The 23,796-nt window shown below is 56.8% G+C and overlaps 1 protein-coding gene across 2 annotated transcripts; it reads left to right on the forward strand.

Moving 5' to 3' along the window:
- gfra3 (GDNF family receptor alpha 3) lies at positions 1-23,528 on the forward strand. Of its 2 annotated transcripts, none has more exons than XM_088604196.1 (8): positions 1-1,541; positions 10,266-10,544; positions 11,406-11,507; positions 12,644-12,989; positions 16,772-16,881; positions 17,790-17,924; positions 18,650-18,774; positions 19,599-23,528. In XM_088604196.1, the coding sequence occupies exons 1-8, from the start codon at positions 1,409-1,411 to the stop codon at positions 19,764-19,766; spliced, it is 1,398 nt and encodes a 465-aa protein (XP_088460322.1). In that variant the 5' UTR covers positions 1-1,408; the 3' UTR covers positions 19,767-23,528. The 2 variants fall into 2 exon arrangements, with proteins under 2 accessions (XP_088460322.1, XP_088460323.1); XM_088604197.1 differs by having other exon boundaries at positions 3-1,541; positions 11,406-11,498.
- Positions 23,529-23,796: the final 268 nt, after the last annotated feature.

Consider the following 23,796-nt stretch of genomic DNA (forward strand, 5'->3'; position numbering starts at 1 on the left):
ATGCGTCCTGCGGGGGATCGGGGGAAATTACTTAGTAGTTCATACTGAACCGCACTCTAAAAGCCGCGTGAGGACTGTGGTTCCCTGAGGTTCACTCTGCGAAAAGTACCTTGCAGGTGATCGCGGTAATGAGTCGGGAGCGCCGTGGTGTGGCGAATTTGTTTGAGGTGGAGGGATCCGAGCTCGCTAAGCGGCGCGGTCTCCAGAAGTCTGCCGGCGGGCCCGGGAGATCCTGTTTAACCGTGACGGTGAAATAAGCCCTCCTCGGCGGTTCGGAGAGGCTGCTGTCCCCTCGCAGACCCCAGCCAGGGCGGGCAGCGACCGCGGCGCTCGCTTCCCGCGCCGTTTCGAACAAACCGTGATTAATTACAGTTTAATTACAGAGCGCGGGTTTGATTGTCTGGAGCAATATTCTGCGCCCGCCACCCTCCTCTTCCTCTCTCACCCGTCTGTCGCCTCTCCCCCCGTTTTCTGTAACTTTGAAGATGTCGTGTATTCAGATGAAAAACGGCGCCGCTTTGTGTGCTCTCTCTCCTGCGCCCGGCTGCTCATTCGCTGTTTTCGCGAATTGCCGTTTCGCCGGCGCGGTACATCTGTCACAGCTCAGCCCCCAGAGTGTGCGCGTTATGATAAGACTTCATCCCAGAGACAGACTCGCACACGGCCAAAAATCAAAGGACCTTTCGCGCACGCACACACACCCCAGAGCGACACAGCGAAGGAGGGAGAGATTCTGCACAAAAATGAAGAGGTCAACCCCCCCACTCACAGACACGCAAATAAAATAGTCTGTTCTCGAGGGAGCAGGAAGGAGGGTGACTGTCTCTCCCTTACCCTCAAAACACAACACACACAGAATACAACTCGCTCCTGAGCAGAATAAACTCTTCTCTCGGGTGTCTTGGAGTATCCAGACAGTCGTTCTCCTCTCTCTCTCTCTCTCTCGCTCTCTCTCCGCCGGCCGGGCCAATCACGGCGAGCCACCGCGTGTCAAATGCGCGTGCACGGGCTCCTCGCGCAGCCAGTGCGCTCGGCAAGGCAGTGGCGGCGCGAGGCGCTCGGGCGACTCTGCAGGGCTACCGGGGCGAGATCACGAGCCCGCTGGGCGCGCACGGACTGTCCGCGAGCTGGAGAGCGACTGGGGGACCCGTGCCTTCCGGGACACACACGGTGTTTCCCTCTGTGTGTGTTTGTCAGTGTGTGTGTTGATGAAGAGAGACTCCCGCAGTCTGGCTTTGCCCTGGAAAAGAGAAGTTGGACTTTGAAGTGATGATCCGCGTCTTGTGAGGATTTTCGGGCTTCGCGAGCCGCTCTGGCCGAGTGACCCCAGGAGGCTGCCACCCCGTCCCAGCGGCGCTCCCCGCAGCGCAGGGCTCCCCCCCGGATCTTCCTGACGCCCCCCGGCTGCATGCGCTCGCGGGGGTGGGCGCGCGAGGGGAGCCGGAGAGCGGGTCCGCTCGCGCCGCTGGCCCGGCCCTCGCCCCCCCGGAAGATGCTGCTCCTGGGGGTCCTGGGGGCTCTCGTGAGCGTCTGCGTGCGCGGTAAGTGGCTGGGTGCCCCAGCGTCTCCGCCCGTACCTGCGCGCCGCCGGGGGACTCGTGTCTCCCGCTCGGGTTCAACAGACCCCCGTCCCGCCGCGAGTGGGCTCTCTGAGCCACGGGCACGGGTTCGTTTTCCCGTGTGGATGTCGCGCTTCAGCCCGGGGGGGGAGACGCGTAATTTATCTCAGTCTCGTCCCCTGACCGTGCGGACCGACAGCCTCACACAGCTCGGACCCGGGTCCGAGGGCTCCCCGGGGGAACACAGGGGCTCTGCGGGAGAAGAGGGGCTGGGACGGAGCGGGGTCCTGGGGCTGCGAGTGTCCCCCAAATCGTCTGTTTCTAACAGTTTCTAACAGGGGGGGGCAGGGCATGAGGGCAGGTGGGGAGCAGGGTGGGAGCAGGGCAGGTGGGCTGGAGGGCAGGAAGGCAGGAGGGCAGGGTGTTCTGTCCGTGACCCTGCCCGTCCCATCCGCCGCGCCTGTGCGACAGTAAAGGTTTTATGACACCCCGCGAGCTGAGCTCAGCGCGGGTCAGCAGCTCGAGCCAGCCTGCGACGGTGCGGTCCAAGTCCGCGCGTGACAGCCTGATATACGACCGTGCGCGAGGAGTGAGATGACGATGCCTGTCGATGACATCATCCCCAAGGTCTTCAAAACAATTATCTCCGTCCGCTCGAGAGAAGGGGGGGACGGGGGGACAAAACTTTGGCTCATCGTGGGCTTTGCTCCAGTCACTCGCACGCGCGCCTTTATCCGTTGTTCCCCCTTCCGAGCTGCAACTTCTTCAGGCAGGAAATCGCACACTTCCCGGGAGTCAGTGGGAAAGTTTGGAAAAGAAGAGAAGCGGCTGCCGCCCGCGGGCTGTCACGGGGCCGTTGGGCTCTCGCGGGGCGACGTCTTTCACGCCGGGGGGCGGCTCTGGCGGTGCCGTCATCTAGCGGGCGCGCTGACGGCCGCTGATGTTTGTGTCGTCTTACCTCACCGCGCGGCGTTCCCGGCACCCCTGACGTCATTGTGTTCCGGGCGACCCCCCCCGGTGAGAGGGCTCCGCTCCTCCCTGTTCCCGACACCCACCACTCTTGGCGAACAGGGTTCGGCTCCGGGCCGGCGGCACCTCCGACAGGAACCCGCAATAACCGCCCCCCGCTCTCCCTTGTCTGCGCACAGACAGAGGAAGAGCCGGGATCCCTCGTCTAACTGAAACGGCTTCAGGCGCGCTGAAACATGACGTCAGTCTGGGTCACCGCCTCCTGGAGAAGGTTCTGTTGCTCAGGAACCAGTCCAGGGAAGAGAACCTGATCCGGTGAGAGCAGTAAGGGGTGTCCCACACTGGACCTGTACAGGCTGTCAAACTGCAGGGAACAGGAGACACGTCTTTACACAGAGGGTGGTGGGAGTGTGGAACAAGCTGCCCGGCCCATGTGGTTAAATGCCGATACCCTGTAGTCTTTCCAGAAACAGCTGGCGGAGGCCCTAACAATACGAACGACCAGACCAGCGTTTGACACTGTTCTTGTGCTTTTCTGTCAGCTCTTGAGAGTGTGTGTGAGTGTGCCCTTGTATGATTGTGTGGTGTTGCTTGTGTATGCATGGGTGTGAGTGTATGGTGGTCTCTGTGCATATGTATATGGGTGTGTATAAATGTGTGTGTGCATGTGTGTGTGATTGTGACTCTGAGTGTGGCCCATGTTTGTGGGAGTGTGTGCATGTGTGTGAGTATATGATTGTGTATGACTGTGTGTGTGAATGTATGTGTGTGTGTATGTATGAGTGTTTGTTAGTGTATTACTGAGTTTGTGTGAGTCTATATGCATATGTGGGTGGGTGGGTGTATGTTTTTGACTGTGTGTGTGAGTGTATATGTGTACGTGTGTGTATGACTGTGTGTGTGAGTGTATAATTGTGAGCATGTGTGTGGTGTCCAGCCCTGGTCCTGCAGGTCTGAGGGGTCACCCTTAACTCTGCAGTTTCTGCCCCCTGGAGCACTAATCTCCCTCTGACCCCTGGAGCACAGAGCTCAGAGATCGGCTGACCTGCAGACCCTCCACCACCACAGCTGACCGCTCCGGTTTAATTCAACCAATTAACAGTCGGGTGACATTAAACAGCCAACGAGCAGAGGGTGAAGCAAGCTCGGGGGAGACCAGACCTGCCCCGCGACCCGCCACAGAGAGAGCGCGCTCTCCGGGCTCGGGCGAAGCGTGTCCCGCGAGCCGGCGTTTCCTCGCGCCGCCACGAGGAGGAGCGCTGCCTCGCCGCCGTCAGCGCGCGGCGGGCGCTGTTGCCAGGCCCGCGGATTAGACACCGATCCGGGCTCCTGCTGTGGATTTCCTCTGAAGTCGTGGGCTGCGGCTTTTCTTTTTTTTTTTTGGCCGGGGGAGGTTTAGATGTGTTGAAAATCTTGGATTCGCGTGCTTTGTGTGATTAAACAGCGGGTCGTGTGGAGCGGCGCGAGGGACCACTCCCCCCGTGAGCACACAATGAGGAAAAGCACCCCCCCTCCCGCCGCCTCCGGGTGTCGCCTGGTGTCGCCTTGTGTTTGCAGTTTAATTCGCTCGCCTGGCTGCAGGTGTGCTGGGGGAAAGGCGCTCTGCTCCCTCCCGGAGAACAAAATATTGACATTCACCCCTCCCCCCGCAGCGAGCAGGTGGGCCGGGGCAGGTAAACAACAGAGGCCGCCTGCACGCGAGCTGGCTGCGCTCGCGACAAGTGCTGGCGCTGCTGTTCCTGCGCGAGGCTGGCACGCGCTGGGGTTCCCGTCATGCCCGCGGGAAGACGAGCGGCACCTCGCGCTTGACAGCTCGCGCTGGCCGGCGCTGTGCCCCCGGCTCGCGGTCCCCTTGCCGGGCCCGTGTGCGAGAGACGCGCCTCTTCGATCGAGACGCTTTTTGTTCCTTGCATGTTAAATGTGGGCTTAATTCTGTGGCTTTTACTGAAGCAGCCTCAGCCAAGCTCTTTCTTTCGGGGGTGACACACCAGTGTCTCGCCTGGGATTTGAACCTGCAACTCCCCAAATCCCTCTCCTGATTCCTGCCCGCTGTGCTCCACTGCTGCCTTTCCCAGCGTGCTGTGCTCCAGTCGTCCTGGCCAGACGGCCTGCGAGGCCACTATCTTACACTCGTCCCTGCGGGCGACTGTGTGAGTGTGAACGTGCACTAGTGCTGCAAGGGGGAGCTGCGCACTGGTGCGAGACGCAGGTACTCGAAGGTCACCCCTCCCCCCTTTCCTTTCCTTTGAAGCGCCTGAGCTCTTTGGGAAAACCTTCCCGACACCGGCCCTGGGCCTCGGCCTGCTGTCGCTGAAAGAGGCCCCGCTCCCTGGGATCTGTCGTCGGCTCTGGCGCCCGGCGGGGCCGCCCGGAGCCAGCTGGCCCTGGGAGAGCTGTCCTGCCCCTCCCCCTGCGGCCCCTGCTCCAGCAGCCCCCCTCCTCGCCCGGCTCTGTGACCGGCAAACCACCTTGCACCAAAGGGAGCATGCTCCAACACTCCCGACGCCTGGGAGAGCTCAGGCCTGTGCGCGCCGTGCAGGGCCTGATGCAGAGGCTGGTGATGTTTACGTGGGGGGCTCGGGGGGGGAGTGGAGTCTGGGCAGGTGGGCCAGCTCCGTGCGTCTCGCCGCTGTCACCCGAGTCCAGAGGGCAGCCTTGAGCGATTCGTCGCGGCCTTGACTGCGCGGCTCACGGCCCCCGCGGCTGCCTGGGGCGCCAGCTGGGCTCAACTTTTAACTCACACTCTGGTGTGGGAACTGCTGGGAAAATCCATTAGGAACCTCCAGTCCGAGTGCTACACAATCTTAACATTGAGGCTACAGTCCCAGTGCAGTAGAACAGTCCTGTTACAACAGGAGCTACAGTCCCAGTACAGTAAAACAGTCCTGTTACAACAGGAGCTACAGTCCCAGTACAGCAGAACAGTCCTGTTACAATAGGAGCTACAGTCCCAGTACAGCAGAACAGTCCTGTTACAATAGGGGCTACAGTCCCAGTACAGCAGAACAGTCCTGTTACAATAGGAGCTACAGTCCCAGTACAGTAGAACAGTCCTGTTACAATAGGGGCTACAGTCCCAGTTCAGTAGAACAGTCCTGTTACAATAGGGGCTACAGTCCCAGTGCAGTAGAACAGTCCTGTTACAACAGGAGCTACAGTCCCAGTACAGTAGAACAGTCCTATTACAATAGGAGCTACAGTCCCAGTACAGTAAAACAGTCCTGTTGCAGTAGGAGCTACAGTTCCAGTACAGTAGAACAGTCCTGTTACAATAGGGGCTACAGTCCCAGTTCAGTAGAACAGTCCTGTTACAACAGGAGCTACAGTCCCAGTACAGTAGAACAGTCCTGTTACAATAGGGGCTACAGTCCCAGTTCAGTAGAACAGTCCTGTTACAATAGGGGCTACAGTCCCAGTACAGTAGAACAGTCCTGTTACAACAGGAGCTACAGTCCCAGTACAGTAGAACAGTCCTGTTACAATAGGGGCTACAGTCCCAGTTCAGTAGAACAGTCCTGTTACAATAGGAGCTACAGTCCCAGTACAGTAAAACAGTCCTGTTACAGTAGGAGCTACAGTCCCAGTTCAGTAGAACAGTCCTGTTACAACAGGAGCTACAGTCCCAGTACAGTAGAACAGTCCTGTTACAATAGGGGCTACAGTCCCAGTACAGTAGAACAGTCCTGTTACAACAGGAGCTACAGTCCCAGTGCAGTAGAACAGTCCTGTTACAGTAGGAGCTACAGTCCCAGTGCAGTAAAACAGTCTGATCCAGTGTCTGGCGGGGAGTGTGGAGAGCGCAGTCTTGCTGCTGTGATTAGTCTCTGGGTCTGCGACCTTAACCTCTGCAGGATTTTTAAACCATAAAACCATCAGGTTTGCCTCACGGCTTTCTATAAATCCCAGGCGATTAAGAAATCAATACTACGCATTAAGATTCGCTATTATAGGTATAAATTTCTTCAAAGTCATTTACCCTCTGTCTGTCTGCCTCTCTTCTCAATGTTTCTTTCGTTCACTCCCTCCTTCTCTCATTCCTCTTTACAGAAAATCATGTCCTCTCTGTATTCTGTAGCACTACGACATCAGCTAGCTAAATATTACACTGTATCCATTGCTTTTATTGCATTAGCATAAGTCCCAGTGCACAGCAGTCTGATCCACTCCAGGCTTTACAGTGCTGTCAGTCACACTCCCAGTGCACAGCAGTCTGATCCACTCCAGGCTTTACAGTGCTGTCAGTCACACTCCCAGTGCACAGCAGTCTGATCCACTCCAGGCTTTACAGTGCTGTCAGTCACACTCCCAGTGCACAGCAGTCTGATCCACTCCTGGCTTTACAGTGCTGTCAGTCACACTCCCAGTGCACAGCAGTGTGATCCAGTCCGGGATGTACTAGCTGCTAGGCTCTAGCACAGAAACAATGCCAGGTGCAGGAGATTTCAGTCCTGGCTTATGGCTTTAAGTAACTTGGTCTTGACAGATGTGTGGAATTATCACTGCTCGTTTGTTAGTGCAGAGTGCTCTTTGTTTGCCTTCAGTATTTCATCAGCGCAGCTCTGTAGAAGAGCCACACCTCTGGTGAAGCCCAGATGGCAATGGGGTGGGAACCAGGCATCAGGTCTGCCCGTGGACTGGAATTCAGGACTGGAGTTCAGGAGGACTGGTGCTCCCAGACACCAGCTCTGCCTGTAGACTAGAGTTCAGGAGGACTGGTGCTCCCAGGCAGTAGAGAGACACCAGCTCTGCCTGTAGACTGGAGTTCAGGAGGACTGGGGCTCCCAGGCAGTAGAGAGACACCAGCTCTGCCTGTAGACTGGAGTTCAGGAGGACTGGTGCTCCTCCACAGTAGAGAGACACCAGCTCTGCCTGTAGACTGGAGTTCAGGAGGACTGGTGCTCCTCCACAGTAGAGAGACAGCAGCTCTGCCTGTAGACTGGAGTTCAGGAGGACTGGGGCTCCCAGGCAGTAGAGAGACACCAGCTCTGCCTGTAGACTGGAGTTCAGGAGGACTGGTGCTCCTCCACAGTAGAGAGACACCAGCTCTGCCTGTAGACTGGAGTTCAGGAGGTCTGGTTCTGGTCTGGAGTTCAGGAGGACTGGGGCTCCCGGGCAGTAGAGAGACATCATTCCAGGCGGTGGGGTGTGTGTGGAGGGTGTGTAGAGGGGGGTGTGGAGGTGGTGTGGAGGGTGTGTAGAGGGGGGTGTGGAGGGTGTATAGGGATGTGTGTGTGTTTATAGATTGGTGTGTGCGGAAGGGCAGTATGCCTGTTTTCTTTAAATCATATAAGAAATGATGGTTCAATTTTGTAAAAAAATAATTTAAGGCAAATGCATAATTGATTTTTTTACATAAATCCAAATCAAAGAGGTGTGGAGGAAGGTTAATTTAGCTAAGTGCTGTATAAACATGCAATATATACTTCATATGTTTATTTATTTCTAGAAACATATTTATGAGATCGTTCGCGCTGACATCCTGTTTTTCCTTCTCGGAGTACATAATCAACCTTGTTTACAATAAAACTTGGCTAAAATGGCTCATTAAAAAAATCAAAATTCTTCAAACTCCCCTTCCTGGAGCAGGGTGAGCAGTTGGATCTTGCTTGTCCTTCACATCAGACGGGCACTGTTGGGTCTCCTGCCCTCATAGTCCTAGTGTCCTAGTGTCCTGATGTCCTCTTGTCAGAATGTCTGTGTCCTCGTGCAGGAATGTGTGAATGTCCCAGTGTCCTTGTGTAACAATGTGGGAATGTCCCAATGTCCTTGTGACACAATGTGTGAATGTCCCAGTGTCCTTGTGTCAGAACATGTGAATGTCCCAGTGTCCTTGTGACACAATGTGTGAATGTCCCAGTGTCCTTGTGTCAGAACATGTGAATGTCCCAGTGTCCTTGTGTCACAATGTGTTAATGTCATACTGTCTCTGTGACACAATGTGTGAACGTCCTCATATTTTTACATTGCAATATTCTAGTGTCCTGATGTAGGTTCTTAGACTGTATCCTCTATCCTAGAGGCTTAGCTGGTCAGTGCTGCTATCTTCCAATTCTTGGGTCCTAAATCTTGGGGACCTGTCTGTGTGGAGTTTGCATGTTTCCCCCCTGTTCGTGTAGGGTTTCTCTGTGGCTCTGGTTTCCTCCCGCTTCCCAGAGACGTGCAGCTGGGTGTGACTGTCCACTCTCAACTGACCCTCCCAGAGACGTGCAGCTGGGTGTGACTGTCCACTCTCAACTGACCCTCCCAGAGACGTGCAGCTGGGTGTGACTGTCCACTCTCAACTGACCCTCCCAGAGACGTGCAGCTGGGTGTGACTGTCCACTCTCAACTGACCCTCCCAGAGACCTGCGGCTGGGTGTGACTGTCCACTCTCAACTGACCCTCCCAGAGAGGTGCAGCTGGGTGTGACTGTCCACTCTCAACTGACCCTCCCAGAGACAAGCAGCTGGGTGTGACTGTCCACTCTCAACTGACCCTCCCAGAGACCTGCGGCTGGGTGTGACTGTCCACTCTCAACTGACCCTCCCAGAGACAAGCAGCTGGGTGTGACTGTCCACTCTCAACTGACCCTCCCAGAGACCTGCGGCTGGGTGTGACTGTCCACTCTCAACTGACCCTCCCTGAGACGTGCAGCTGGGTGTGACTGTCCACTCTCAACTGACCCTCCCAGAGACAAGCAGCTGGGTGTGACTGTCCACTCTCAACTGACCCTCCCTGAGACGTGCAGCTGGGTGTGACTGTCCACTCTCAACTGACCCTCCCAGAGACAAGCAGCTGGGTGTGACTGTCCACTCTCAACTGACCCTCCCTGAGACGTGCAGCTGGGTGTGACTGTCCACTCTCAACTGACCCTCCCAGAGACCTGCGGCTGGGTGTGACTGTCCACTCTCAACTGACCCTCCCAGAGACGTGCAGCTGGGTGTGACTGTCCACTCTCAACTGACCCTCCCAGAGACCTGCGGCTGGGTGTGACTGTCCACTCTCAACTGACCCTCCCTGAGACGTGCAGCTGGGTGTGACTGTCCACTCTCAACTGACCCTCCCAGAGACCTGCGGCTGGGTGTGACTGTCCACTCTCAACTGACCCTCCCTGAGACGTGCAGCTGGGTGTGACTGTCCACTCTCAACTGACCCTCCCAGAGACCTGCGGCTGGGTGTGACTGTCCACTCTCAACTGACCCTCCCAGAGACGTGCAGCTGGGTGTGACTGTCCACTCTCAACTGACCCTCCCAGAGACCTGCGGCTGGGTTTGACTGTCCACTCTCAACTGACCCTCCCAGAGACCTGCGGCTGGGTGTGACTGTCCACTCTCAACTGACCCTCCCAGAGACGTGCAGCTGGGTGTGACTGTCCACTCTCAACTGACCCTCCCAGAGACGTGCAGCTGGGTGTGACTGTCCACTCTCAACTGACCCTCCCAGAGACCTGCGGCTGGGTGTGACTGTCCACTCTCAACTGACCCTCCCAGAGACCTGCGGCTGGGTGTGACTGTCCATTCTCAACTGACCCTCCCAGAGACCTGCGGCTGGGTGTGACTGTCCACTCTCAACTGACCCTCCCAGAGACGTGCAGCTGGGTGTGACTGTCCACTCTCAACTGACCCTCCCAGAGACGTGCAGCTGGGTTTGTTTGGCTGCTCCGACCTGTCCCTGGCTCTGTGGCCCTGTGGTGGACAGGCGTTCCTGTCCAGCAGGAAGCGAACAGGTAATGGACATCCCCGGTGTGTCTCCTCGCAGGAAGTGGCGTCCTGGCGACTCAGCTGCTGCCCCCTGCGGACTGCGTGGAGGCGGAGGAGCTGTGCGCCTCGGAGCCCCGGTGCCAGACCAGCTACCACGTGCTGGAGTACTGCGCCTCCGAGGAGGCCGTGGCCCCCCTGGGCCCCGACGCCCGGCGGGAGTGCGTGGCGGCGGAGGCCGCGCTGCTGCACAGCCCCCTGCTGGCCTGCAAGTGTCAGCGCGGCACCCGGAAGGAGGAGCAGTGCCTGCGGGTCTACTGGACAGTCCGCTACTCGCAGGGTGAGAGCCGGCCCCGCCCCCCCGCCCCGCGCCCCTGGCCAATCACCCGCCGGCACGGGGGCGGGGCCAGTGGCGCACGGGTGCCGCTCAGCCGGTCCGTCCCCGCTGGTGTCACTGGTGCGGGAGGCTGGTGCTGGCCCTGCCCTCTTCGGAACCAGACCCCAGGGGTGCGTTAGTCGCAGCTGATCTGCCGCCAGCGGGCGTTTGGACCTCAGTCACCGTTCATTCGTGGGTCAAGTGGGGAGGATGACGTCATTAATGGGCTAATTGGATAATTGGTGAAGGGCGAGAGTCTCAGACTCACGTGGGTTTCAGTATGTAACGGGCTTGGCGCTGATCGTTGGTGCTGAGGGCTGTCAGAGCAGGGCTCCGCCTGTGTGCGGTGCAGAGCCTGGTTTCGCCGTGTCTGTCGGGCTCTGTGCTGGGGCCTCACCGCGTCGCCCTGTCACAGCCCGCCCTGCCGGTCTGAAGAGGAGCGCGCGGCGAGGTCCGCAGCCATCCCAGCTCTCCCAGCTCTCCCAGCTCAGACTGCAACGGCGCTTTACGGCTCGTCCTTAACGAGGGGACGGGGGGCTGTGAGAAAACCGGCGGGGCACTGCATCTTGCCGGCTGACTCCGAAGGTCTGTGTGTGTGTGTGTAGGGCTGCCTGGTGAGCTGGTACCCGGTAATCTCTGGGGTACCTGGGCAGGTGTGTCAGTGAGTGTCCTGACCTCCCGGGCTGGCAGGGCCGAGACCACCGAGGTCTCCGAGACCACCGGGACCTGAAGGAGGAGAGCGTGGCTCTCGGAAATGCGACGCGAGAGCTGGGGGCGTGGCCAGCGCAGTGCTGCACTAACGCGCCTGTCCTGTCTGCCGCCCAGGGTACTACGAGTACGAGGCCTCGCCCTACGAGGAGACAGAGGCGCAGAGCCGCTGGAGCAGTCCTGCTGTCCGCATGGCCCCCATCGTGTCAGGTGAGTCAGGTGAGCTTTCTGTCAGGAGACTCTCCCCTGTCTCACCCCCATCCTCTCCCCCTCCCTGTGTCACTCTCACCCGTCTCACTCCATCCTCTCCCCCTCCCTGTGTCACTCTCCCCTGTCTCACCCCATCCTCTCCCCCTCCCTGTCTCACTCTCCCCTGTCTCACCCCATCCTCTCCCCCTCCCTGTCTCACTCTCCCCTGTCTCACCCCATCCTCTCCCCCTCCCTGTCTCACTCTACCTTGTCTTACCCCATCCTTTCCTCTCTTTCTCTCTTCCTCTTCCTCCATCATCCTCTCCCTCCCTCTTCCTCTCTCCTCTCTCCCTCCCTCCATCTATCTCCCTCCCTCTTCCTCTCTCTCTCCCTACCTCTGTCTTACTGCGTCTTACTGCGTCTTACTGCGTCTTACTGCGTCTCACTGCGTCTCCCTCTGTCTCACTGCGTCTCACTGCGTCTCCCTCTGTCTCACTGCGTCTCCCTCTGTCTCACTGTGTCTCCCTCTGTCTCCCTCTGTCTCACTGCGTCTCACTGCATCTCCCTCTGTCTCACTGTGTCTCCCTCTGTCTCACTGCATCTCCCTCTGTCTCACTGTGTCTCCCTCTGTCTCCCTCTGTCTCACTGCGTCTCCCTCTGTCTCCCTCTGTCTCACTGTGTCTCACTGTGTCTCCCTCTGTCTCTCTGCGTCTCCCTGCGTCTCCCTCTGTCTCACTGCATCTCCCTCTGTCTCACTGTGTCTCCCTCTGTCTCCCTCTGTCTCACTGCGTCTCACTGTGTCTCCCTCTGTCTCACTGTGTCTCACTGTGTCTCCCTCTGTCTCACTGTGTCTCCCTCTGTCTCTCTGCGTCTCCCTGCGTCTCCCTCTGTCTCACTGCATCTCCCTCTGTCTCACTGTGTCTCCCTCTGTCTCCCTCTGTCTCCCTCTGTCTCCCTCTGTCTCACTGCGTCTCACTGTGTCTCCCTCTGTCTCACTGTGTCTCACTGTGTCTCCCTCTGTCTCACTGCGTCTCCCTCTGTCTCACTGTGTCTCACTGTGTCTCCCTCTGTCTCACTGTGTCTCCCCCTGTCTCCCCCTGTCTCCCTCTGTCTCACTGCGTCTCCCTCTGTCTCACTGCGTCTCCCTGTGTCGTCTCTCTGCTCAGGCTCCACCCTGCCCCTGGACAGTCAGAACCAGTGCCTGAAGGCGGCGCAGGACTGCGGGCTGTACGAGAAGTGTGGGGCCCTGCGCTCCGAGTACGTGCTGGCCTGCACCAAGCGCGCGCCCAGCTCCTCGCACTGCAACCGGCAGAAGTGCCACCGCGCGCTGCGCCGCTTCCTGGAGCGCGTGCCCGAGGAGTACGTCCTGGCCGTGCTCTTCTGCCGCTGCTCCACCACGCTGTGCGGAGAGCGCCGCCGCAAGACCATCGTGCCGTCCTGCTCCTACGAGGAGAGGGAGAAACCCAACTGCCTCAGCCTGCAGGGCTACTGCATGAGGGACGACCTCTGTAGGTGAGAGAGTCCAGCACACTGACACAGCCCAGTCACAGGGCTCTGGACTCTTCTAGTCCCTGTGGAGTCCAGGACACTGACACAGCCCAGTCACAGGGCTCTAGACTCTTCTGGTCCCTGTGGATTCCAGCACACTGACACAGCCCAGTCACAGGGCTCTGGACTCTTCCAGTCCCTGTGGAGTCCAGTACACTGACACGGCCCAGTCACAGGCTCTGGACTCTTCTAGTCCCTGTGGAGTCCAGTACACTGACACTGCCCAGTCACAGGGCTCTGGACTCTTCCAGTCCCTGTGGAGTCCAGCACACTGACACAGCCCGGTCACAGGCTCTAGACTCTTCTAGTCCCTGTGGAGTCCAGGACACTGACACAGCCCAGTCACAGGGCTCTAGACTCTTCCAGTCCCTGTGGAGTCCAGTACACTGACACGGCCCAGTCACAGGCTCTAGACTCTTCCAGTCCCTGTGGAGTCCAGTACACTGACACGGCCCAGTCACAGGCTCTAGACTCTTCTAGTCCCTGTGGAGTCCAGCACACTGACACAGCCCAGTCACAGGGCTCTGGACTCTTCTAGTCCCTGTGGAGTCCAGCACACTGACACAGCCCAGTCACAGGCTCTAGACTCATCCAGTCCCTGTGGAGTCCAGTACACTGACACAGCCCAGTCACAGGGCTCTAGACTCTTCTAGTCCCTGTGGGGTCCAGTACACTGACACGGCCCAGTCACAGGGCTCTGGACTCTTCTAGTCCCTGTGGAGTCCAGTACACTGACACGGCCCAGTCACAGGGCTCTGGACTCTTCCAGTCCCTGTGGAGTCCAGTACACTGACACAGCCCAGTCACAGGGCTCTGGACTCTTCTGGTCCCTGTGGATTCCAGCACACTGACACAGCCCAGTCACAGGGCTCTGGACTCTTCCAGTCCCTGTGGAGTCCAGTACACTGACACGGCCCAGTCACAGGCTCTGGACTCTTCTAGTCCCTGTGGAGTCCAGTACACTGACACTGCCCAGTCACAGGGCTCTGGACTCTTCCAGTCCCTGTGGAGTCCAGCACACTGACACAGCCCGGTCACAGGCTCTAGACTCTTCTAGTCCCTGTGGAGTCCAGGACACTGACACAGCCCAGTCACAGGGCTCTAGACTCTTCCAGTCCCTGTGGAGTCCAGTACACTGACACGGCCCAGTCACAGGCTCTAGACTCTTCCAGTCCCTGTGGAGTCCAGTACACTGACACGGCCCAGTCACAGGCTCTAGACTCTTCTAGTCCCTGTGGAGTCCAGCACACTGACACAGCCCAGTCACAGGGCTCTGGACTCTTCTAGTCCCTGTGGAGTCCAGCACACTGACACAGCCCAGTCACAGGCTCTAGACTCATCCAGTCCCTGTGGAGTCCAGTACACTGACACAGCCCAGTCACAGGGCTCTAGACTCTTCTAGTCCCTGTGGGGTCCAGTACACTGACACGGCCCAGTCACAGGGCTCTGGACTCTTCTAGTCCCTGTGGAGTCCAGTACACTGACACGGCCCAGTCACAGGCTCTAGACTCTTCTAGTCCCTGTGGAGTCCAGTACACTGACACAGCCCAGTCACAGGCTCTAGACTCATCCAGTCCCTGTGGAGTCCAGTACACTGACACAGCCCAGTCACAGGGCTCTAGACTCTTCCAGTCCCTGTGGAGTCCAGTACACTGACACTGCCCAGTCACAGGGCTCTAGACTCTTGTAGTCCCTGTGGAGTCCAGGACACTGACACGGCCCAGTCACAGGCTCTAGACTCATCCAGTCCCTGTGGAGTCCAGTACACTGACACAGCCCAGTCACAGGGCTCTAGACTCTTCCAGTCCCTGTGGAGTCCAGTACACTGACACAGCCCAGTCACAGGGCTCTAGACTCTTCTAGTCCCTGTGGGGTCCAGTACACTGACACGGCCCAGTCACAGGGCTCTAGACTCTTCTAGTCCCTGTGGAGTCCAGTACACTGACACGGCCCAGTCACAGGGCTCTGGACTCTTCTAGTCCCTGTGGAGTCCAGTACACTGACACGGCCCAGTCACAGGGCTCTAGACTCTTGTAGTCCCTGTGGAGTCCAGTACACTGACACGGCCCAGTCACAGGGCTCTGGACTCTTCCAGTTCCTGTGGAGTCCAGCACACTGACACAGCCCAGTCACAGGGCTCTAGACTCCTCCAGTCCCTTTGGAGTCCAGGACACTGACACAGCCCAGTCACAGGGCTCTAGACTCTTCCAGTCCCTGTGGAGTCCAGTACACTGACACAGCCCAGTCACAGGGCTCTGGACTCTTCTAGTCCCTGTGGAGTCCAGCACACTGACACAGCCCAGTCACAGGCTCTAGACTCTTCTAGTCCCTGTGGAGTCCAGTACACTGACACTGCCCAGTCACAGGGCTCTAGACTTTTCTAGTCCCTGTGGAGTCCAGGACACTGACACAGCCCAGTCACAGGCTCTAGACTCTTCTAGTCCCTGTGGAGTCCAGTACACTGACACTGCCCAGTCACAGGGCTCTAGACTTTTCTAGTCCCTGTGGAGTCCAGGACACTGACACAGCCCAGTCACAGGCTCTAGACTCTTCTAGTCCCTGTGGAGTCCAGGACACTGACACAGCCCAGTCACAGGCTCTAGACTCCTCCAGTCCCTGTGGAGTCCAGGACACTGACACAGCCCAGTCACAGGGCTCTAGACTCCTCCAGTCCCTGTGGAGTCCAGCACACTGACACAGCCCAGTCACAGGGCTCTGGACTCTTCTAGTCCCTGTGGAGTCCAGTACACTGACACTGCCCAGTCACAGGGCTCTAGACTCTTGTAGTCCCTGTGGAGTCCAGGACACTGACACAGCCCAGTCACAGGGCTCTAGACTCTTCTGGTCCCTGTGGAGTCCAGTAAACTGACACTGCCCAGTCACAGGGCTCTGGACTCTTCTAGTCCCTGTGGAGTCCAGTACACTGACACTGCCCAGTCACAGGGCTCTAGACTTTTCTAGTCCCTGTGGAGTCCAGGACACTGACACAGCCCAGTCACAGGCTCTAGACTCTTCTAGTCCCTGTGGAGTCCAGTACACTGACACTGCCCAGTCACAGGGCTCTAGACTTTTCTAGTCCCTGTGGAGTCCAGGACACTGACACAGCCCAGTCACAGGCTCTAGACTCTTCTAGTCCCTGTGGAGTCCAGGACACTGACACAGCCCAGTCACAGGCTCTAGACTCCTCCAGTCCCTGTGGAGTCCAGGACACTGACACAGCCCAGTCACAGGGCTCTAGACTCCTCCAGTCCCTGTGGAGTCCAGCACACTGACACAGCCCAGTCACAGGGCTCTGGACTCTTCTAGTCCCTGTGGAGTCCAGTACACTGACACTGCCCAGTCACAGGGCTCTAGACTCTTGTAGTCCCTGTGGAGTCCAGGACACTGACACAGCCCAGTCACAGGGCTCTAGACTCTTCTGGTCCCTGTGGAGTCCAGTACACTGACACTGCCCAGTCACAGGGCTCTAGACTCTTGTAGTCCCTGTGGAGTCCAGGACACTGACACAGCCCAGTCACAGGGCTCTAGACTCTTCTGGTCCCTGTGGGGTCCAGTACACTGACACTGCCCAGTCACAGGGCTCTAGACTCTTCTAGTCCCTGTGGAGTCCAGCACACTGACACAGCCCAGTCACAGGGCTCTGGACTCTTCCAGTCCCTGTGGAGTCCAGTACACTGACCCAGTCAGTCCCAGTCACAGGCTCTAGACTCTTCCCTGAGGACTCACAGTTTCTGTGTGTGTTGTAGGGCCAGACTGGCAGATTTCCAGCGCCACTGTCAGCCGTCGGCCCTGTCCGCCTCTGGCTGTGTCAGAGAGAGTGGAGCTGCCTGTCTCCGGTCCTACATCGGCCTGATAGGTGAGGAGGGGAGGGACATGTAGTTTCGGGAAGGGGAAAGCAGGGTGAGAGAGGGGCTGGAGATTGGGGAGAGAGGCTGAGGATTGGGGTGAGGATTCGGGAGAGAGGGTGAGGATTGGGGTGAGGATTCTGGAGAGAGGGTGAGGATCGGGGAGCAGGAGAGGGAGAGGGGGTGAGGATTGGGGAGAGAGGGTGAGGATTGGGGAGAGAGGGTGAGGATTGGGGTGAGGATTGGGGAGAGAGGGTTAGGATTGGGGTGAGGATTGGGGAGAGAGGGTGAGGATTGGGGTGAGGATTGGGGAAAGGGAGAGGAAGGGTGAGAGGTTGTGAAGGGGAGAGGTGAAGAGTGGGCAGGGTGGCTCTGTGGCTCAGGATCTGCGCCTGTGGCTGGAAGGTTGTTGGTTCGTACCCTGCGGCCTGCACAGGAATCCTACTCCCTTGGGCCCCTGAGCAAGGCCCTTAACCCCAACTGCACCAGGGGCGCTGTATAAATGACTGATCCTGCGCTCTGACCCCCAGCTTCTCTCCCTGTCTCATGGAGAGCAAGTTGGGGTATGCAAAAAGACAAATTCCTAGTACAAGAAATTGTATATGGCCAATAAAGTGATCTTAGAGGCTCGGTGGAGAAACGCTGAGATCATGGCTCCACCAGCTGTGAGTGGGGGCTCCAGGCAGGTGTCCTGAAACACAGGGAGCTCTGCTCCGCTGTGGATATTGGTCTGACAGAAAGGGCCTGCAGCCGAGCAAGACTTCAAACAGGCAGCGCAGGGGAGGAGCTGAGGGGCTGCGGGCCAGGGGCTGGGGCAGCTGGCTGGCGCACTGATCCCTGAGCCTGACTGATCAGAGTTAACACCTCCTGACTCCTTCTCTTCCTCTCTCCCTATGTCTCTATCTCTCTCCTCTCTCAGGCACGATCATGACCCCCAACTACATCAGTAACAGCAGTGACGTGGTGTCCCAGTGGTGTACCTGTGAGGGCAGTGGGAACCAGTGGCAGGACTGTGAGAGAGTCCTCCGCATGTTCACCAGCAACGCCTGTCTGCGTGAGTCCAGCTGTCTGCATATGAATGTCTCTGTCTGTATCTGCCTGTGTGTGAGTCCCTCTCTCTGTCTGTATCTGCCTGTGTGTGAGTCCCTCTCTCTGGCAGTATCTGCCTGTGTGTGAGTCCCTCTCTCTGGCAGTATCTGCCTGTGTGTGGGTCTCTCTCTCTGGCAGTATCTGCCTGTGTGTGGGTCTCTCTGTCTGTATCTGCCTGTGTGTGGGTCTCTCTGTCTGTATCTGCCTGTGTGTGGGTCTCTCTCCCTTTTGGTGTTTGCCTGTGTGACTGTGTATGTGTCTCTCGCTCTGTTTCTGTGTATGTGTCTCAGTCTGTATGTCTGCCTCTCTGTCTGTTTCTCTCTGTCAATGTCACTTACACCTATTTATTGTTCTCTAAAAAATATTTATTGTCCTGGTTATAACTATTTATTATGTACTATTTTGTGATATTATGTCCACATTGTGTGGTGCTGTCTCTTGTATTGTGTCGTATGCTGTACTGTGCATGTCCTGAGAGAGCAGCTAAGAATTCCATTGTATGTAAATGTACATATGGCACATAGACTTCTCTTTCTCTCTCCTTGTATCCATCAGTGTGTCTCCCTCAAGGTAAACATATGTGTGTTTGTCTCTCCCTCTATTTGTTGGTATGAGTGCATGTGTATTGATCAAAGACTGTGATAGTGTTGGCTTCCTGTAACTCTGCTCTGTATGTCTGTCGATCCTCAGGGAATGCAATCACCTCTCTGGGCAGCTCCGCCCCCCGGCCTGTGGAGAGCACAACCCCTCCTCCCACCCGGATCTCCCTCCGAGTCCAGCAGAACAATGACATCATCCTGCCAGACCTAGCCAAGGTCAGTGGCCACTGGACTTACTAACACTGCACCCCAAGATCCACACCAATCTCTCCCTCACAGAGTGCAAATAGATAACTCTCACCCAACACGAGTTACTGACTGCTTGGTTAGTGACTGCTCCTGACACAGGGGCGGGGCTCCCACACGGGGGTGGGGCTGTTCCCCCCATGGGGGCGGGGCTCCATCATGGGGGCGGGGCATCCCTTCCACATAGGCGGGGCATCTCTTCCACATGGGCGGGGCTGCTCCCATACAGGCGTGCCCTGCTCCAGTCCTGTGTACCACTGTAGTACCAGTTCAACATCACGTCTACAACCTGAACTCAATTCAGGTCTGGGCGTGCGTTGGACAAGTCTGCTTTCTGTAGCACGTTTTACCTCTCCAGTGAGCTAATGCTGCCAAACGACTTCCCTATGAATTATGTTGATAAACTCAACCAATAGCTCATTCCTGATGGAAAGGGTCTCTTCAGCTTCAGTCACTAGGGAACGCAGCAGGTCTGGCGATCTGCAGGCTCGTGCAGCCTGACTCCCTGGGCTGGGCAGCGTGCTGTCAGCCTGAGAGGATTAGCCTCAGGTGCTGGCAGGAGGCAGGACGTCAGTCAGGCTGCGCTAGAATTTATTTATTCATGCCCATCTGTCTCCCTCTCTCTCCTGATCTGTCTTTCCTTCTTCTCGTCTCTGTCCTCTATAACCCTTTCGTTCGGTCTCCCTCTCCCTGTCATTTTTCTGTCACTCCCTGACTCACTCCTCCCCTCTCACACTCTCTCACTCCCTCCTTCTTCCTGGCTCACTCCCGCCTTTTCTCTCTCCCTCCTGTAGGTGGAGGACGAAGAGGAAGATGATGACGAAGAGTTCAATGTCATCCCCCCGTACTCGGAGAAAGCCACTGAGTCCAACGCCCGGTCCGTAGCTCCAGGGCCCCACGGAGGGGACGTCCCCAAAACGCTGCTCTTGGGCGCTGTGCTGGTTCTTAGGGGTCTGGAATAGACACCCCCAAAACCACCAGGGCAGCAATGTGACTGTCACCCCGAAGGGGAGGGAGGGGAGAGAGGAGAGAGGAGAGAGACCACTTTTCTCCTCCTCTGTCTCTGGAGGTCTTCAAACACCCCGACAAAAAAATCTGTACATATCACTTCTCACCTCCTGCTTTCCTGGTCTGTTGGCGTTCGCTGTGGCGCTGTTGTAGCACGCTGGAGTCCTGTCAGAGGTGCTGGGCTGGACGCAGGAGCAGGCAGTGGCCTCTGTGTGGGGCGCTCCTACGCGGGCAGGAACAGCAGGTTTCTCCAGAGTGGGGGGCCTCTCCATGGAGATTGAGGTTCCCAGGACATTTACAGCCATGGAGAAGGAGGGCTTCACTGTCTTGTCAGCGCTTCAGGGCGCAAGTCCACTGGGAGAGTCTGGGTCTGGGATACTGGCGGTCAGTCGGAGCAGGACTGAGCTGTAAGCCCATAATGCCTCTTCTTACCCAGAGCAGCTCACCAGTCCCAGTTACGCTCACACAGACCTGAGCACAGCCGGTACACATTCATACAGACCTGAACACTCACGCTCACACAGACCTGAGCACAGCCGGTACACATTCATATAGACCTGAACACTCACACTCACACAGACCTGAGCACAGCCGGTACACATTCATACAGACCTGAACACTCACGCTCACACAGACCTGAGCACAGCCGGTACACATTCATACAGACCTGAACACTCACACTCACACAGACCTGAGCACAGCCGGTACACATTCATACAGACCTGAACACTCACACTCACACAGACCTGAGCACAGCCGGTACACATTCATACAGACCTGAACACTCACACTCACACAGACCTGAGCACAGCCGGTACACATTCATACAGACCTGAACACTCACACTCACACAGACCTGAGCACAGCCGGTACACATTCATACAGACCTGAACACTCACACTCACACAGACCTGAGCACAGCCGGTACACATTCATACAGACCTGAACACTCACGCTCACACAGACCTGAGCACAGCCGGTACACATTCATACAGACCTGAACACTCACGCTCACACACACCTGAGCACAGCCGGTACACATTCATACAGACCTGAACACTCACACTCACACAGACCTGAGCACAGCCGGTACACATTCATACAGACCTGAACACTCACGCTCACACAGACCTGACCACATCGCTCCTACAGAACACACACTTTCTTACAGACCTGAATACATCACTGAACACTCACACTCATATAAACCTGAGCACATTCCTGAACACATACACTCGCACATACTGTACCTGAGCACATCGTTGAACACACTCACTATATAGACTTGAGCACATCCCCGAACGATCACACTCGCACAGACCTGAGCACATCACTGAACACTCACACACACAGTCCTGAGGACAGCCCTGAACACTCACACTCATATACACCTCAGGACATCCCTGAACACACATCTCCACACATGCATATATACCCTGCTGTGCAAAGCTCTCAGTCACTGAACTGTTCGCTCAGTCACTCTGCTCACTCAGTGATCAGGGTTCTGCACTTGTGACTGCATGGCTGCGGGTTCAAATCCCAGGGGAGGCACAGCTGGCGTACCCCTGAGGAAGGTACTTTACTCAGAATTACTCCAGGTTCCATTACTACATACATTGTGAGTCACAGGTCAGCCTCATTCATTAGTGGCAAGAAAGCTGGAGTGGTTCCAGAAAAGTCACCGACTGAGTATCTAGCCTGCCTCAGCGGGGTGTCATCTGTCTGAAAATCTGGGGCACCCTTGCCTGACGCTGGGGGTGCCTAGCCTGTTGCTCCCCGCTGATATAAGAGACTTAGCAGAGCCCCAGTACGCCAGAGGCAGGTGTGATTGGCTGTGAGCTCCTGCCTCGCCTCTGCAAGAGCAACTCTGTCTGAATCTGACCTTTGACCTATGGCCATGGAAACGAGACCTGGGTGCCGGGTCTTACCTGGGAGGTGAACACAGAGGAAGGGCGAGCGCTGGCCCTCACACAGTGGCCTCAAAATGTTTGTGGGATCTTCCCATCTGCACCCCATTAACCTCTGCACCCCTCTACCCCTTGACGTCCTCTGCGCGGAGACGGCCGGGCGTGCCCCAGATGTGGAGGGGTGACTCCACGCCCTGCCTGTTGCCCCTCCTCTGCGGGGCTTTTCTCGCACCGACAAAGCAGCACTCCTGTCCCAGCGGGGAGGTCAGGGGTCGGACGTGAACCCCCTGCCACTGATCTCCGCTCGCCGCCGCCACAGTTCCACTCTCAGACTCAGGGCGCAAACCTGCACATTCTGGCTTCTCTCATCGACAGGCAGCGCAGCTCTGCTTTCTAACTGCGGACTCCAGCCCTAAAGCTGTTCTCTCCGCTGTCTGGCGGCCAGTGGTCGTGCCCTCTCTCGGCCCGTCTGGAGGAGCCGTGAGCCAGGGAGACCGGCGAGTTTGGGATGGCGCAGAGCTGTGCTCAACCAAGCTGTACAGATCTGAGCTGTGCAGAACCAAACCGAGCTGTACAGATCTGAGCTGAGCTGAGCTGTACAGATCTGAGCTGTACAGATCTGAGCTAAGCTGAGCTGTACAGATCTGAGCTGAGCTAAGCTGAGCTGTACAGATCTGAGCTGTGCAGAACCAAACTGAGCTGTACAGATCTGAGCTAAGCTGAGCTGTACAGATCTGAGCTGAGCTAAGGTGAGCTGTGCACATGTGGGCTGAGCTGTGCTGACCTGAAGAGATCTGAGCTGTGCTGTGCAGATCTACCTGACTACAGATCTGAGCTGAGCTGGGCTGTTGTGCTCTAGGCCGATGCGTATACATTCAGAGCTCCTCGCTTCATGCATGAGGTTCATCATTGGCATAATTCCCCCGCTGTGTGCAGGTGTTGTCACAGGCCTGCGTCTATCCAAGCGCTGCTGTACAGACGTCAACAGAGCAAACAGTGAGCAATGCATTAAATTAATGCGCAGGTATGTCGTGCGGGGGAGTGTTGGAAGTTGATTCTGTTTCCTCAGTTTGACCGTCTGTCTAGGCTTTTTTCCATTTCGGGAGCTGACCCCTGACCCCTGTGTCACCCCCAGATGACCCCTGACCCCTGCTGGGCGTCTGAACACTACTCATTGCAGCTGAGATCTTACTCACTTGACTGGGCCTTGTTAAAGCAGGCTAATGATGTGCTTTATTATCCCTTTTGTTTTAATTAGTTCTAGCTCTGGGGCGGCTGATAATTTCCATATCGCATCCATCGTTTTCTTGAAGTGCATTGGAATCTGTGCCGGAGCTGAGCCCACGACACTTAGGACCAACTGTAATTAACCCACTTAAGATTCTAAGTAAGGCTGCTTCCAATTAATCGGTGACTCGGGCCAGAACGGACGGAGAAGACCTCAGTGGGAACACGCAGGGTTTCTGAACTGCAGCCGGAATCTTAAACCTCATCCTCCCTGTATCCCGGCTCATGTGGAAAAAGCCCTCGATATCGCCGCCAATGCGCAACAGTACTCTCCCTGTTATCCGAAATGTAATTCTTCCCAGCAAGCACCGCTCTCCTGCACTTAATCCCCCACCCCCAACGTCGTGTGTCCTGTAAATACTCCCTCCGGTCTCGGCCCCGGGTCCGAGCCCGCCGGGCCATGTCGTGTTCAGTGTTTGCGTCACCCCGGTGTTGTTTTGTAAATCTATATAGGAGTGTGATGGGGAAAGTAACGCTGTGTATCAGACATAAAGAAATAAATCCAGATGCTACATTTCCTTACCTGCGAGTCCTGGGTCTTCTGTTGAGGGATGAATGGCTGGGGCAGGAATTCCAGAGGTAGGACCTGGAAAAACTCCTGGTCCCAGTCTTGAAGATCCACACCAGGGTTTCGCTAAAGCTGAGCTCTTCCCTTAAAGCCTTAAATGAGTCAAGAAGTTGCCGGGCTGGAACCTTTTGCAAGTGTTTTCCTCATGAGAAGTTGTAGATTTTAAGGTAAATGAGATCCTCAGTATCTGAAGACAAAGTCCTACATGATTAGGAACTGAAA

Source organism: Lepisosteus platostomus, chromosome 13 (assembly GCF_059453375.1).
Source record: "Lepisosteus platostomus isolate fLepPlt1 chromosome 13, fLepPlt1.hap1, whole genome shotgun sequence".
Lineage (NCBI taxonomy): Eukaryota > Metazoa > Chordata > Actinopteri > Semionotiformes > Lepisosteidae > Lepisosteus > Lepisosteus platostomus.